This window comes from Bos indicus x Bos taurus, chromosome 11 (genome assembly GCF_003369695.1).
Source record: "Bos indicus x Bos taurus breed Angus x Brahman F1 hybrid chromosome 11, Bos_hybrid_MaternalHap_v2.0, whole genome shotgun sequence".
NCBI lineage: Eukaryota > Metazoa > Chordata > Mammalia > Artiodactyla > Bovidae > Bos > Bos indicus x Bos taurus.
In genome coordinates this window covers 25594893-25612398 of record NC_040086.1, presented here as the reverse complement: position 1 = coordinate 25612398, position 17506 = coordinate 25594893, and the positions used below count along the sequence as shown (strand labels likewise).

The 17506-nt window shown below is 41.3% G+C and overlaps 1 protein-coding gene across 4 annotated transcripts in view; it reads left to right on the top strand.

Moving 5' to 3' along the window:
- THADA (THADA, armadillo repeat containing) overlaps positions 1-17506 on the top strand; it is a 335976-nt gene that overhangs the window by 177867 nt on the left and 140603 nt on the right. For all 4 annotated transcript variants that reach the window (XM_027555132.1, XM_027555129.1, XM_027555131.1 and 1 more), the window contains exon 29: positions 4172-4340. In XM_027555132.1, the coding sequence (XP_027410933.1) occupies positions 4172-4340 (169 nt within the window). The remainder of the gene's footprint in view (positions 1-4171; positions 4341-17506) is intronic.

The window sequence follows — 17506 nt, the reverse complement described above, 5'->3', positions numbered from 1 at the left end:
CTGCCTGATTTTGGCACCTTTGCTGAATCAAAACTAGAAAATTCTATGGGAAAGATAGATTTTCACTTCAAATATATTCCACTTAGAGCTGAAAAGACTATTTATATCCCCTCACACTCCAGGCCACATATACCTGAAGAAAAGCTAGATCTCATCACACCCACTTCGACACCTCAGTTCAGTTGCTCACTCATGTCTGACTCTGTGACATTATGGACTGCAGCATGCCAGGCTTCCCTGTCCATCACCACCTCCCAGAGCTTACTCAAACTCATGTCCATCAAGTCGGTGATGCCATCCGACCATCTCATCCTCTGTCGTCCCCTTTTCCTCCTGCCCTCAGTCTTCCCCAGCATCAGGATCTTTTCCAATGAGTCAGTTCTTCGCATCAGGTGGCCAAAGTATTGGAGTTTCAGCTTCAGCATCAGTCCTTCCGATGAATGTTCAAGACTGATTTCCTTTAGGATGGACTGGTTTGATCTCCTTGCAGTCCAAGGGACCCTTAAGAGTCTTCTCCAACACCACAGTTCAAAAGCATCAATTCTTCAGTGCTCAGCTCTCTTTATGGCCCAGCTCTCACATCCATACATGACTACTGCCATAGATTTGACTAGACGGACCTTTGTCAGCAAAGTAATGTCTCTACTTTTTAATATTCTGTCTAGCTTGGTCATGGCTTTCCTTCTAAGGAGCAAGCGCCTTTTAATTTCATGGCTGCAGTCACCATCTGCAGTGATTTTCAAGCCCTCCAAAATTAAGCCGGTCACTGTTTCCACTGTTTCCCCATCTATTTGCCATGAGGTGATAGGACCAGATGCCATGATCTTAGTTTTTTGAATATTGAGTTTTAAGCCAGCTTTTTCACTCTCCTCTTCCACTTTCATCAAGAGGCTCTTCAGTTCCTCTTCACTTTCTGCCATAAGAGTGGTGTCATCTGCATATCTGAGGTTACTGATATTTCTCCCGGCAATCTTGATCCCAGCTTGTGCTTCATCCAGTCCAGCATTTTGCATGATGTACTCTGCATATAAGTTAAATAAGCAAGATGACAATATACAGCCTTGACGTACTCCTTTCCCAATTTGGAACTGGTCCATTGTTACATGTCCGGTTCTAACTGTTGCTTCTTGACCTGCAAACAGATTTCTCAGGAGGCAGGTCAGGTGGTTTGGTATTTCCATCTCTTTCAGAATGTTCCACAGTTTGTTGTGATCCACACAGTCAAAAGCATGGGCGTAGTCAATAAAGCAGAAGTAGATGTTTTTCTGGAACTCTCTTGCTTTTTCTATGATCCAACAGATGTTGGCAATTTGATCTCTGGTTCCTCTGCCTCTTCTAAATCCAGCTTGAACATCTGGAAGCTCTCGGTTCACATACTCTGGAAGGTTCATGTACATCTGGAAATTTCTTGTTTCATAAAAAAACCTTCCTCAGTGATCAATGGAAAGAAATAGAGGGAAACAATAGAATGGGAAATACTAGAGATCTCTTCAAGAAAATTTGAGATACAAAGGAAAAGATGGGCAAAATAAAGAACAGAAGTGGTATGGACCTAATAGAAGCAAAAAATATTAAGACGAGGTGGTAAGAATACACAGAACTGTACAAAAAAGATCTTAATGACCCACATAACCACAATCGTGTGATCACTCACTTAGAGCCAGACATCCTGGAATGCAAAGTCAAGTGGGCCTTAGGAAGTATCACTACAAGCAAAGCTAGTAGAAGTGATGAAATTCCAGTTGAGCTATTTCAAGTCCTAAAAGATGATGCTGTAAAAGTGCTGCACTCAGTATGCCAGCAAATTTGAAAAACTCAGTAGCCACAGGACTGGAAAAGGTCAGTTTTCATTCCAATCCCTAAGAAAGGTACTGCCAAAGAATGTTCAAACTACCGCACAGTTGCACTCATCTCACATGCTACCAAAGTAATGTTCAAAGTTCTCCAAGCCAGGTTTCAACAGTATGTGAATCAAGAATTTCCTGTCCTTAAAGACTGACAAAACAGTATCCTGGAAATTTTTTTTTTAACTTGATAGTTGTGTGTGTGTGTGTGTGTAGTAGAATCTGTCCTTCCATTTAAACAATTTGCCATGAGAGAGGAGTTTTAAATTGCATTTAGTCATTGCTTTAGAATGAATGGTACTTAATTAAATATTACTTTAAAAATCGGCTTCTCCTCTTTTTCTGTAATTGCATTACTTTTTTGAGGGGCAGTTTTGTTTTGCTCTTTAACCTGATTGTGTGCATTTGGAAAGTACCCTAGTACAGAGTATCAGAAAGCAGAAAATTCTGGCACTTCTCCGACTTTCCATTCTTTCTCCTGTATGGATGCCAGATTCCTTTGGGAAATCATCATTTGTAAAAGGTCAGGAGCAAAAGCAGGGGGATTCTTTAGTGTATGGTTTCTGCTAATTAGAAACTAAACATCTGTAACCATGTCAGAATTATTTGTATTTGAAAAGAAACATTTATACACAAGTGCTTTTTCAGTAACATAAAGCACACTATAACACAAAGTATTATGTGTCAGAGGGGTGGGGGGACAGACAGCCCAGGAAGCTTCTGACAGATGGCTGTACTGGATGAGGTCATTTGCTAAATAAATCTCAGAGCTTTTTCAGAGTATTTTCTTTTCTCCATCAATTGAAGTTTTCTCACTCACTGCCCCACTATGCGCCCCTCCCCACCCCCACCATGGCCAAAGCAGACATTTGACTCCTTTTGCCAATTACAGATCAAATGTTTAATCATTTTAAAGGGAAGATACGTGAGAAAATGGATGAGTTGGCAAAGTCCAGTCAAAACCATTGGGAAATCTCTAGCTCTCTACTGTAGCCTTCGTCTTTGGTGTCTGCTCACATCGTGTTGTAAGGTGAGCTATTCTCCATTCTGGAAGTGTGTGCTGATTGTCCCATCCCTAGCCTGCTGTCTTAGGGGGAAAAACAACACAGTGTTTTGACTTATCCTGTACCTCTTTCTCTTCTTTCCCTGCTTTCTCCTACCTATCCTTCTCCCCAAGATGAAATTTTGCTGAGATCATTACATTTGTACAGAACTTATATCTGTATTTTTACTGCCATATTAAGATACATGTCAGTGATGCCTCTGAAGTGTTACACTTTAGTCAGGGCTTTATCTCTCTATATGCTAAGCATCAATGGCCCCATGGGCCTAATGGTCCAGATCTTGCCAGTCATTTTTTTCTTGGAATATTGATTAATTTTGGGAAAAAGATAAGAGGCCATCTCTTTCCCCTGCAGAGTCTGCTGTCTTCTGTCTTCCCCATTCTTGTCTTGGCATTTAAGACATTTATATAAGTTGAATTTTTTTTTTAATGGGCTGAAAGATCTTTAAGTCTTGAGGGTTCTAGTCAAGAATTTATTTAAGCTAAGACTTAACCATATTGGGCTTTCCTTTCAATTAAGACTGTGAAGGCCCTCAGGTGCACAGTTTCAACAAAATGGTTGTGGACTCTCAGGTTCCAAGTGTTTACAGAAAAGCGGCCTGTAGATGACTTGCCTTTCTAATCACCTCTGTAGAATCTCAAAATAACCTCTTGTCCATGACTTTCACTTACTTAGGAACTGGCTTCTCTCCAAGCTCTTTGGGTGTGAGGCAAGGACTTGGTGACTCAAGGGTCTATCTCTTGTTCTCTTGACAATAAATTCAGAGCCTGTATTTGGCCATTTCAGACACTCCCCAGTCTGGCCTGACCCACTTCTCAGCCTGCAGTTCCACTGCTCTTCATGAACCTGATTTAGCCAGACACATTTAACTATACTATACCTCAGGTGTTTCTACCCTTGCTTTATGTAACTGTCCCTGGTTGAAACTGCCTGGTTTCTTTTGGCATACTTGAATCACACTTGCCTTCCTGATTTCCACCCTTTGCAATACGACAGCCCACAGCCTACAACCTGTGGTAGAACCATAGATGTTAATGATGTTTATGAAAAGAGCAGAGTCACCTGTAGAACTAATATAAACAAAGAAACAAAAAGTCATTTGAAATCAGGGCAGTATAAAAACATCATTTGGAATCGGAAGCAACTCCTTCCCCCGTTCCTGCCGTGGGATGTCTCAGCCAGAGCTAGAGAGAACATCAGCATGTGCAAAGTGTGGATGTAGACATGTGTATGGAATGGTCTTGTGTGTTTGTCTCCTCTCAGATGTGGTCACTCACCTGTCTACCGTTCCCGTGAAATGGCAGCACGTGCCTTGGTCCCGTTTGTTATGATGGACGAAATCCCTAATACCATCCAAACTCTGTTGGCCAAACTCCCCGACTGCACTGACCAGTGTTTCCGGCAAAACCATATTCATGGGACACTTCTCCAAGTAAGTAAAGTCAGTCTTTATGACTTCTGTCAAATAACTGCAAGATGAACTTTGGTGCTGTTAGCAGCTGACGATTTGATACACAGACTTTTCACTTTATGCGTAGAAGTGTTTTCTAATGCTGAAAGAACAGGTATTTCCTAGGGGTGCTTTTTTCATCATAAACATGAATGCAGTGTCACAGTGTGACTCAGTCAGAACATCTTTTGCATTAAAACCTAGGTTTTCTATGGCCTGCTTTTCCATCTGGCTTTCCTCTCTGAAGAAGTTGTGTCTTTTCCATCAAGTATGCCTGAAGAACATTCTGGGCCACTCCCTGTTCACAGTGAAGTTGTGAGCATTCCTTGATACACATCAGGCAGCTTTGTACCTTAAATGTCAAACCCTTCTTTCCTATTTTCTCTGTGCTACAAGGCAGACTTCTCTTTTGAATAAATAAGCAAAATGACTTACTGCTTTTAACTTAACATTTCTTCTAGGCAAGACTCAAGGACAATAAATGATTGAGAAATAGGCTTCTTATTGGAACAGTCCTTTTTAAACCCTGGCTGTAAATATGGGGATAGGTTGGTATTAGTGGAGTCTGCTGTTCATGTGGCTGGTGTGAAGCAGGGCTGGGATGGGATTTAAATATCAGGTCATGCTTCTGATTTGTGAACAGATTTGAGAGATGGCCTTGAGATCCAAATATATGTTGTAAGCCTGCAGTCCACGCTGCTGACATTGCAGGAAATGTGTAGAGTGGTTAAAGCCTGCAACTCTGGATCCGGTCTTGTGTGGGTGTCGATTTCAGATCCACCACTCAATACCTATACATGTGTCTTCTCTTTTAAACCAAGGATAATAATAGTAGTATATACCTCTTAGGGATTTCTGTGAAGAATAAATGAATTAATGCATATAAGGTACTTAGAATAGTACTTGGTCCATAGAAAGATGCATAAATACTATTATTATTATTATTCATAGTTTTAATAAATCTGTGATAAAATGAAAACTGATGTTTTTAGTTACTAATTCTGTCTAGTTGAGAATGTAAAAGAAACCTGGTTTTTGCCTTCCTTCCTTGTTTGTTGTATATATTCAACAAGTATTTATTTGTTGAGTGACTTCTTTATACTACTGTGTCAAAGTCAAAATAGAGACCAAGTTCTTGTGTTGAAGGAGTTGAGGGCAGTAAAAAAGAGGACTTCCCTGGTGGTCCAGTGGTTAAGAATATGCTTGCCAATGCAGGGGACACGAGTTTGATCCCTGGTCTAGGAAGATCCCACATGCCATGGGGCAGCTAGACCCATGCACCTTAGAGCCTGTGCTCCACAGCGAGAGAAGCCACCGCAGTGAGAAACCTGCTCACCACAACAAAGAGAAAGCCCTTGTGCGGCCACGAAGACCCAGTGCAGCCAAAACCAAGTAAATGCATTTATTAAGAGAAGAAGACCAGAGAATGAATGTGCTAAGTGCCACCGGATTGGTCCTGGGGGTGTCAGGAAAGGCTTCCCAGAGAAAATGACATCTAAGAAGAGAGTGGAAAGTAGCCAAGGGAAGGGGAGAGGGATACCCACCCTTCAGAGGGAAGAGCATTTAGAAAGACTCAGACTGGCTGAGAGTCAGCCCACCTGGGAACTGCAGGGTTGGGTGGGACAAAACTTCTAGGGTGGCCGGTCTCAAACTGGTCTCAAGATCTCCTCACCCTCTTGAAAGTTTCTGAGCATCCCAAGTGGCTTTTATCTATCGATAGTTAATTAGAAACTAAAACAGAAAATAAAACACAGGAACTCATGAGCACACATTCCATTAGTCATTAGAGGGGTGACATCATCACACACCTTGTAGCCTCTGGCAAACTCCACTGTACACTTGGGAGAGAATGAGAATGAAAGAGGAAAGTAATGTCTCAGTGTCATTTTGAAAATAGTTTTAATTTTGCAGATCTCCTGAAAAGATGGTGCAACTCCCAAGCATCCCAGACCAGATGCTCTGGCCTCTGTTATGTGCATTATGGATCGTTGGTGGTTTCTTCAGTACAAACTCCTAAGCACTCATCTCCCTTGGTCCTCACTGTATCCCTGTGAGGAAGAGGGGTAGGGGTCATTATCTTGGTTATAAAGATGGTACCCTGAGGCCCACACAGTTCTGTGCGACTCCGCTGTTTCTTTGAAGGGAATCTGTAGTAATGAGTCATGCAGAACAGGCTTTTCAGAGATGCATAGGGGATGCAGCTGAGTTAGAAGGAAGGTTCGGATTGTCAGGGGACATCCAGTTTTCTTTATTGAAGAGCCACTCTTGGCCAAACTTAGAAGCAGTCAGATTGACATTGTTTCTTTGGCTCTTCTACCAGCGGTACAAATGGGCCTCCCAGCCTCATTCCCCATACTCACCTCTAAAGGGTCTGGCTTGCGTTCTGCCAGTCTGTCCAGCAACAACATATAGTCTTTTACTCTGTCTCTGGGCTGCCTTTGCTATTCTCAAAGTCACTTCTTCTGCTGCAAAATATGTGAAACACTGTGGGAAAGTCAAAACCCTCTAACGCTGGGGTGCTTGTGGCTATTGCTCTTGTTCCTGAGTGTTAGGGAAATGAATGGCTTGTTGGAAAAAACAACACATATATGGGTGTTGGGTGCTCGGTATTGTGTTTGTGTTTGTCAAACAGATTCCTGTCTTTACCGAGATTGGCTTATACCCTGGTTGCAAAAAGGAAGTCAAAGGCATGTGAAAATCTTTTTGTCATGTCTATTCGGGTGTCTCATCTGTGTTGCAATAGTTCTGTTTCACTCTGTTGTTCTTTGTGGGGAAAGCAGGAGGGGTTAAGATGGGGAGGGCTCTCTGTCTTATTCCCTCCTGTAGCATATAGATTCCTTCTCTGCATAAAGCTACCTTTGAAATCAGTCAAAGTCCTGCACCTGGAAAAGCGATATTAGGGCTTGAAAGGAATAGTCATCTCCATGGGACTTTCAGAGCCAGCTAAGTAAATAGAAAGTTGTTATTTTTTTCAAAAGCAGGAAATCATTTTGTAATCAGAAAACAAATTCTTTCACAGAACATTTTCTTGAATTATAAATCTTGACATCTTTGAAAAATGTTTACATAAATACATTAAACCTCAGAGTTATCTCTGTCGTATACCTTGCAAACAAGAAATATGCTGAGCTCTGAATTTGGGGGAACTGTGGAAGAAAGACTCAAATTATAGGACATGAAAAAAAGGAAAGAACATGTGGGATTTGTTCCTTAATCATTTTAAAAACCAGAGGCTCGTAATTGCCATATTGAAATGGATGTTAAGTAACACACGTCAGAAAAGGTGAGATTATCCTGCAGGTTCACTAGAGCCAGTGGTAAATGACATTAAATCTCAATAAAGACTAGATAAGAGCCACGGACATTACCTCATTTGGGAACAACACTGGCAGGGCTACCCTGTCTTTTAAGTAAAATTAAACCTCTGTTCTTGTTGCCAGAATTCTTCACACTGGGGACTTGACATTATTGCTAGGTTACTTATCACTCCCAAGAAATCGTGTTGGAGTTCACAAAGTTCTCTTGTAGGGAGGAAGAGTTTGGCCAACAATCATGAGGAAATATTTATTCTGGTTCTTGGGTACTTAACTCACCTTTGGTTGTTTCATAAGGAAATATATACTATTTGAAGTCAAAGATTGAATTCTAAAGTTTTTTCACTTCCTGCCCATTTCAGTTATTTTTCCTATGGTATAGACATATAAAAAGTGATCCTTGCTCTTTCTTTAATTAAGCTCTTTTATTTGGGTAAGCCGAAGTGGGCAGTTGAGGAAATTCAGCTGCTATTAAAGCAGAAAAACCACTTTTGCATTTATATGTATGTTCTAGGCAAAGATATTCTTTTTTTCTTCAGTTAATCCAAATAATCTCCATAATTCTACACGTCCCTTTCCTGGAATTACATTGTCTCCATCTTTACCAGCAGAATCTGTTGAATACTTTAATTCTTTTATTTCAGCTCCCTAAATTTGGAGCCTTGATTTCTGCACTTTGAGAATTCTGGGTTTAAAAGATTCTACTTTTCTAGTTACAGAGCTGAGCAGGATTGCTGTATCCTTGGGTTGACATGAAATATTAACCAGGGATGGGCTTCAGATAGCCTAGGCCCACACACTATCACACACACACACACACACACACACACGTGCACACACCCACCCACCATTCTCTGTGTTTCTGATGAGGAAATTGAGGTGAGCCTGGGAAAGAGAAAGTCACAGAGATAATCAGGGTACAGAGAAGACATTAAAGCCTGCGCTCCTTAGTGTTTAGAACTTGCTGCCTCCCTGATAGTTATGTGAATAATGACTTTTTATGCCTAGGGGAACCAAATCAAGAATCTATCTTTGCTCTGTTTTTAATCCCTTATCACTCAATTAGTCTACTTAAGTCTAATTTGATATACTACAACACTGGACAAAAAAGTCCATCCATATTGTATAGAGGGACAAAGGATGCCAGTGAAATCCTGCAAAGCTACAACTGGTAAAAGACCTTTCAAAGTACTTATTGTACCTTCCTTCCCTCTGCTCACCTCTTTCCCATCATTTCTCTTTGGTCTCCCATTTAATACTCCTAACCTAGAAATACAGAATCCTCAGGACCTAGGTCATAGCCAGGTTCACAGTTGCCACACCTCTGTCTTCCTTAAGGGTGTAACAAAGCCTCTCAAACTTGGGCAACCATATAGGTCCTAGGCCTGGGAGCTGCTGGGACCGTGTAAAAGTGGTCAAGATTGAATTCAGTTCACTGTGGAATGCCTGCCCTGTTCTAGGCTCAGTGAAATCATGAGTTTGCCTTTAAGGCTTTTACCTCCCAGTGTGGGGAGCTGTGGGCTAGAAGCCAAGTGAGCCGGTTAAACCCTCAGGGACTAGGGAGCATATGAATAACAGAAACAAAGATATGGCAAAAGATGAAGGCATCAGTCTTAAAAGGAGACTGAAGCTAAGGCATTTCTGCTTTAGTCTGTAACACCCTCATAGACTCTGTGTTAGGGCCAGAGTTAAGATCTTTAAGGGGGTGGGTATAGGGGTCTGGGCTGGGAGAGACAGCACAAAGACAAAAACAGAGGTAGATCTTGGTGTTACCTTTGTGGAAAAGAAAAGCAGAACACCAAGAAAGAAAAATGATGGGCCACTTTGGTCAGCTAGTTGTCTGAAGGAATCACTGTTCAGGAAAGAGGAATAAGACCAACCACCCTTTTTTCTCTGCTGTAAAGAGAAGCAGTGGAAACAAATAAAAAGTCAGTAATGGAGGTGGCCTTAAGTATAAATTCTGCTGGAGTTTTCTGAATAGGAAATGAATGTTTTTAGGGGAAAAAAAAAAAGTTTTTACTAATACTGTTGCACCAAAACCCATGAGTAAGTAGAATTTGGAAGAATGATCAATTCCGTCTTTTCAAAGGTGACCATATAACACAGCACCTTATGCTTGAAGAATTTTAACATCTCTCTCATATTTCTTAAAAGTGCAAAATTGTGAAACATAAAGTAGAAATTCTCTCTAGCTGTCCAGAGATGAAACATTCCTTGACAGATTCCACTTGGTGACCTAAGCTTGGCCTGTCTCCGTTGTTTATTTTCTACACAGAAAATAGAATCTCGGAATGGAAAATCAAAAACAAAAGATGAAATTATGCTGATGTTGTAAGTTATAAATGGACGGCTGGTCAGTGTGCTTTTTTTTCTGGAATGAGTCATGAAGAAAGGCTCACTCTTGTCACTAGTGGCCAGATTTACTCATTCTTTCTGAGTACTTGTGTTCCTGTGAAAGGAGAAGAATCTAAATTGCTAGGTCCCCAGTCCAAGAAACACTAAGGCAGAGCTTCACATGGCTGTACGTGTAAGTCTTTATTGACTCCTTCAGCACCCAGGGAGTCTGAGTGAAGCCTCCAGGGGCTGGAGGCTCCAGGCAGTCACCTGCAGCGTCTCTTTATCTCCAAGTGCCAAAGAAAGGTTATATTCTGCAAGTGTCTTGATGTGAAAAGGATTGGGAAGCCCTGGGCCCTTAAGTTCAAACAAACCAACCAACCAACTAGACCTTGTTAAATCTTACCTTTTGGCAATATATTTCTATCTGGATATAAGCCCAGAAAAGTCACTTTTAATTAAAATGCTTCTCTTGAAGATGAATTAATCCCTTCCTTATAAATATCGAAAGGCTTTGATTTGATGTGTGTTATTTAGGGAGCCTGTTCTGGGTGTGGGGGACAGCTTTTAGCTGCCAGGTCTGGAACGCTGACAGTAGTACACCGTGGCCGTCTCTCGCCAACGTCCCGTCGCTGTTTTCCAGTGCTCTGTACTGACTGTATCAGCCAGGGGTGTGCAGAGTTCAGAGGCTTTCCAGTTGCTGGATCCCCTGGCTTTTGTACTGTTTGGAATTAGAGATGGGGAAGTAATGGTAGAACAGAGTATACGTACGTAAGTATGTAGATATAACACACACACACATACATATACACATGTATAGAAATGCCAGTTATTGAGAGAGAGTGTGTGTGTTTATATGTTTGAGGGGGAGGTGTATGTATTGAGGTTCTATGGCGGCTCTTCTGAACAAAGGATATTAATCCCATCACAGTGATGAGAAAACTGAGAGCAACAGAGGTTTGCGTTTGACTAGTTAGTTAGGCAAGGATAAATGGTCAAAATGTAGCTGGGAGTTAAAGCAACTTCTCTGGAAGAGGGAAAAAACATTTTTGGGCTAGAGTGACTCTCTCCAGGGCTTTCAAGGTGTGGAGTAAAGTGGAAGCTGACACCATCTATTTGTTCGTTCATTCAGCTGTTGACTGAGCACTGCTCTAGGTGCTTAGAATACATCAGAGAACAAAAGAGACAGACCTTGGCTTCAAGGATCACAGCTCTCAAAGAGTGTACATTCTAGAGGCAGGGAGACAGGCAATGATAAATGGTATTATAAGAAAACTTATTCCATAGTGGCTGTACTAGTTTGCATTCCCACCAACAGTGTAAGAGGGTTCCCTTTTCTCCACACCCTCTCCAGCATTTATTGCTTGTACACTTTTGGATCGCAGCCATTCTGATTGGTGTGAAATGGTACCTGGTGGATTCATGTTGATGTATGGCAAAACCAATACAATATTGTAAAGTAATTAGCCTCCAATTAAAATAAATAAATTTAAATTAAAAAAAAGAAAGCAAACTTACTCTAATTTATTGTATGAAGTATAATAAATAGGTATGTCATTTATTAAGAAGTAATCACTGCTGTAGACCAAAGGGGCAAGTAGGATAAGGAGAATCAGGAATTGGTGAGCAAGGAGGGCAGACGGCAGTATTTAATGCATCACAACAGTCATTTTGAAGAGGTAAGTCTTGAGCAAATCCCACCAAGAGACAAAGGAAAATGTTATTATTTTTTAAAATAAAGAATAAACATCTTTTCTCCAGAAATTGGGTTGGTTACACATGTGTATATGTTCAAGACTGAAGATCCCCTGGGGAAGGGAAAGGCTGCCCACTCCAATATTCTGGCCTGGAGAATTCCATGGACTACAGCCCATGGGATCGAAAAAGAGTTGGACACGACTGAGCAACTTTTACTTTACTTGTAATCATGGGAAGTTCCTGTGGAGTGGGCACTGGTGGATACGCAGGCCAGAGCGAGGTTGTTACATAGAAGCTTGCATGCTTTATAAGGTCCCCAAGCTGTATGTGCAGGTTATGGGGGACTGTTTGACGTCCTTTCCCTACAGAATCACAGTCTGTCTTGGTTCCTGTGAGCTTAGGCAAATCCGAAAGTATCACATTGCCTCTTCCCTCTCTAGAATGATCCTTACCCTAACTGTCTGTGGCTGGGCCTTAGAGATAGGGAGTAAATGTGGAGAGAGTTTGTTTGTTCTCTTACTTAGCAGATAGCTATTGCGTAGGGATTTTTGTTTGTTTGGGTTTGGGGAAAGATTTGTTTGTTTTTGTTTTGGCCAGGCAGCATGGCATGCAGGATCTTAGTTCCCCTGACCAGAGACTGAACCCATGCCCCCTGCAGTAGAAGTACAGAGTCTTAACCACTGGACAGTGAGGGAAGTCCTGTTGTGTGGTTATTAAGTGCATAACACTCAGCTAGGTTCTCTGGAGAATACAAAGAAAAGTTAATATGTGACATGTTTTCTGCCCTCAAGAGGCTTGTGAGCTGCCATGGAAAACAAGCCATCCACGCCGCAGACACTACCCAGAGACACGCTGTTCTAGGCAGGTGGTCAAGAACGCATGTCTGAGAGGAGAACTCAAAGAGGCTTGGGAAGAACCTTTCAATTAGTTTTCTGTGGTGGAGACAAGGGGCTTGGTGAGAGCCAAGGCACGGAGGAGGGCAACGCAGAAGCTTTTTGCAGAGGAAGTGAGGAGACGAGTCAGGTCTCAGAGTGCACTGGGGAGCCATGGTATGCCTAGCCCCTAAAGCGTGGTGTGTAAGGCAGTAAAGTGTGTGCAGGAGCATGTTAGTATGTTGTTTCTTGTCTGTCTGCTTTTTAACTACTATTTATATCAGGTGTATCACATACACAGTGTATTAATGAGGCCCTATATAATTTCTGAATAAGTCTGCAGAAGCCAGGAGCATGTGCTCAAAGAGGGCATTCTATGCGGTGAGGAAGAGCAGGGGCTTCGGGGCCAGCTTGTCTGGGTCCCTGCTCCACTGCTTGCTAGCTGTGCTGTGTTCAGTGAGTTGATTTCCGTGCCTCTACTTGTTCCTCTGTAAATGGGCAGATAAAACTACCTTCTAGTTTGCCTGTGGGGATTGAATGAATGAACTAATACATGGGTCATGCATTCCAAGGTCTCCAGCACATAGTAAGTGGTCAGTGCCTGCTGGTTATTATTACTTTTTGGCGCTGCAGCTGCCACCACTATGACCACCACCGGGTTAGGGGTTTATGATCCAAAAAATGTGAGGACCACTGATGCAGATGGCAAGTAAAGGATTTTGAGCTACAGAAAACTGGGCTTTAGAAAAATTAATGTTGTGTGTCAAAATAGTAATGTAATAATCTCTATTGATGCTTGAGTGTGTGCGTAAGAGAGAAATAAGTCTATTTTCAGCAATTTTGACTTTACGTGTTAGCATGCTTCACAAAGACGTTCATCAGCTCAGTCAGCATTCTGTACCTTCCTGTAGATCACACTGAAGATGATAAGAGCTCAAATTAGTTCTGATTTTCAGGGGCTGAGTTCCTGCCTATCAGGTTGTTTTTCCTTGCACCTGTTTTGTTTTGAATTACACCGCCTCCCCCAGACCCCATCAGAAACCCAAGGAAAGGAGCACTGTCACACCGTGCCAGACAAAGGAGTCTTTTACCATTTGAAGAGGGAGATTTGACGTTCATAACGGGAAAGGGAAATGCAGGATCCTCCTAGACAGATTAATCTAGCGCTTTTCCAAGTTCGTTTTTCATCTTGGAAGACACACCTTCCATCCCCTTCCAGCCGTATTGTTTGAGGCTTTTTATGACAGAAGATAATTCTGGATGTACTCTAAGAACAGAGCACAACAAAACACCGCACTGTGGGTACTCTAGCAAGCTCCTGTCATTTCCAGGATTCCTATAAATATCAGTCCCATTAGGGGATTCAGTTTGTTTGGTGGGCCTCCATCCCGTGGAAACAGTATTATTTGCTGTTTGTTTTTGGTTCTGCCAATCTAACAGGCAAAAGGAACGCCTCGTTGTTTCTGTGAGGGAAGCATTTTTGAGCTTGCAGAGCACATGTACTCATTGCATAGCCCTGGAGTTTATTTAGAGCACCAAATGCATTTCAGTTACCAAGGACTCAGTTGGCTCTTCAGAAGAACTGTGGTTGAGAATAGCCAGACAATGTGACAGCCATCTTAGAAGGCTACAGTAAAATCAGTCCCGGGCCTAAGAGAAAATTTAAATAAGCAATAAAAATCTTTCTATTTTAAACCATGTTACTGTTCATGACATTCTTATATTTCTCTGTACAGTTGACTCTTGAACAACAATGGGAGTTGGGGTGCTGACAGCGTTCAGTGGGAAACCCATACATAACTTTTAAAAAATAATAATTTATTTTAGGATTGCTGGGTCTTCATTGCTCGTAAGGCTTTTTTCTAGTTGCGGCAAGTGGGGGCTACTGTTCGTTGCAGTGCTCGGGCTTCTCATTGCGGTGGCTTCTCTTGTTGCAGAGCACAGGCTCTAGGGCATGTGGGCTTCAGTGGCTGCAGCACATGGGCTCAGAAGTCGCAACTCCACTCCCAGGCTCTAGAGCACAGGCTCAGTATTTGTGGCACATGGGCTTGGTTGCCTGGTGGCATGTGGGATCTTCCTGGACCAGGGATTGAACCCGTGTCTCCTTCATTGGCAGGCAGATTCTGAACCACTCAACCACCAGGGAAGCCCCACAAATAGCTTTTGACTCTACTTAATAGCCTGCTGTTGACTGGAAGCCTTAATGATAACACAGTCAAGTGACATATTTATAGATGTATTATATACTATATTCTTATGATTAGTAAGCTAGAAAAAAGAAAACATTACTAAGAAATCATAAGGAAGAGAAAATGTACATTTGTAGTTACTGCACTTTGTCAATACCATTAAGTGTGCATAGTCTGTTTACAAAATGAATCTTCTATCAATACCTACATCAATATTATATGATACGAAACACTAACACTAGGCATCAAAAATGAAAAGATAATGTGAAAAAGAAATTCACACTTATTTACAGGTATAGTGATTCATGCATTGGTAACACAGAAACAGCAATGTGACTGTTTTGTGGTAGCCTCGCCTATACATTATGAATAGAACTGTTATGACCTATAGCATTAAAGTCATATTCATAATACAATGTCAAAAACATTACATTTTTTAAAAAACTGCTTACCAGTGATAATAGGTTGATAGCCTTGTTTCTCTAATTACTAGAGAGAAAGGTATACCATATGATAATGTAATTCTTTGAAAGCAAAGTTATAAAATGGTAAGAAAACTAACACATTATTAATTTTGTCTAACCATCTCATCCTCTGCTGCCCACTTCTCCTCCTGCCCTCAATCTTTCCCAGCATCAGGCTCTTTTCTAGTGAGTCAGCTCTTCGCATCAGGTGGCCAAAGTGTTGGAGCTTCAGCTTCAGCAACAGTCCTTCCAATGAATATCTAGAGTAGATTTCCTTGAGGATTGACTGGTTTGATCTCCTTCCTGTCCAAGGGACTCTCAAGAGTCTTCTCTAGCACCACACTTTGAAAGCATCAATTGTTTGGTGCTCAGCCTTTTTTATGGTCCAACTCTCACATCCATACGTGACTACTGGAAAAATCATAGCTTTGACTGTACAGACCTTTGTCAGCAAACTGATGTCACTGCTTTTTAGTACACTGTCTAGTGTGTTAAAAAGACACATTTCTAGTGTCTAGGTTTGTCATAGCTTTCCTTCCAAGGAGCATTTGTCTTTTAATTTCATGACTAAAGTTACCATCCACAGTGATTTTGAAGCCTAAGAAAATAAAATCTGTCACTGCTCTCACTTCTTCCCCATCTATTTGCAATGAAGTGATGGGACTGGATACCATAATCTTACTTTTTTAAATGTTGAGTTTCAAGCCAGCTTTTCCCCCCTCCTTTTTCACCCTCATCAAAAGATTCTTTAGTTCCTCTTTACTTTCTGCCATTAGAGTGGTATCATCTACCTATCTGAGGTTGTTGATGTTTTTCCTGGAACCTTGATTCCAGCTTGTGATTCATCTAGCCCAGTGACCACAGGACTGGAAAAAGTCAGTTTTTATTCTAATCCCAAAGAAAGGCAATGCCAAAGAATGTCCCAACTACCATGCAGTTATTGTGCTCATTTTACATGCTAGCGAGGTTATGCTCAAAATCCTTCAAGCTAGGCTTCAGCAGTACATGAACTGAGAACTTCCAGATGTACAAGCTGGGTTTTGAAGAGCATTTCACGTGATGTACTCTGCGTACAAATTAAATAAGCAGAGTAACAATATCCAGCCCTGTTATACTCTTTTCCCAATTTTGAACTAGTCAGTGGTTCCATGTCTGGTTTTAACTGGTGCTTCTTGACCTGCATACAAGTTTCTCAGGAGATAGGTAAGGTGATCTGGTACTCCAGCCTGTTTTCCACAGTTTGTTGTTATCCTCACAGACAAAGGCTTTAGCATAGTCAATGAAGCAGAAATAGATGTTTTTATGAAACTCCCTTGCTTTCTCCAGGATCCAACAAATGTTGGCAATTTGATCTCTGGTTCCTCTGCCTCCTCAAAACCCACCTTGTATATCTGGAAGTTCATGTACTGCTGAAGCCAGGCTTGAAGAATTTTGAGCACAACCTTGCTAGTATGTAAAATGAGCACAATTGCATGATAGTTGGAACATTCTTTGGCATTGCTGTTCTTTGGGATCGGAATAAAAACTGACCTTTTCCAGTCCTGTGGTCACTGCTGAGTTTCCCAAGTTTGCTGATAAATTGAGTGCAGCAATTTAACACCATCATCTTTTAGGATTTGAAATAGTTCTGCTGGAATTCCATCACCTCCATTAGCTTTGTTTGTGGTAATATTTCCTAAGGCCCGCTTGAGTTCACACTCCAAGATGTCCAGCTCTAGGTGAGTGACCATGCCATCATGGTTATCTGGGTCATTAAGACTTTTCTTGTATATTTCTTCTTTGTATTCTTGTCACCTCTTCTTAATCTCTTCTGCTTCTGTTAGGTCCTTATGAGATATCTTTCTATTTATTTGTGTCTCTAATTTTTTTTCACTGTGTTTTAGAGTTTTCAGTGTATAGGTCTTTCATCTCCTTGATCAAATTTATTCTGAGTATTTTGTTTTTCATGCTACTATAAATGAGATTGTTTATTTCTTTTTCAGATAATTCATTGTTAGTGGATAAAAGTGCAAGTCGTTTTGTATGTTGATTTTGTATCTTCCAACTTGACTGAGTACATTTATTGGTTCTAACAGGTTTTCTTTGGGTGGAGTTCTGAATTTTCTATATATAAGACCATGTCATGTGCGAACAGAGATAATTTTACTTCTTTTCCAATTCAGATGCCTTTTATTTCCTTTTCTTGCCTGCTTTCTCTGGCTAGGACTTGTAGTACAAGCTCTATATCATTAGCTTCATCTTTGTTTTTGCACATTCCTATGTTGAATAAGAGCACTG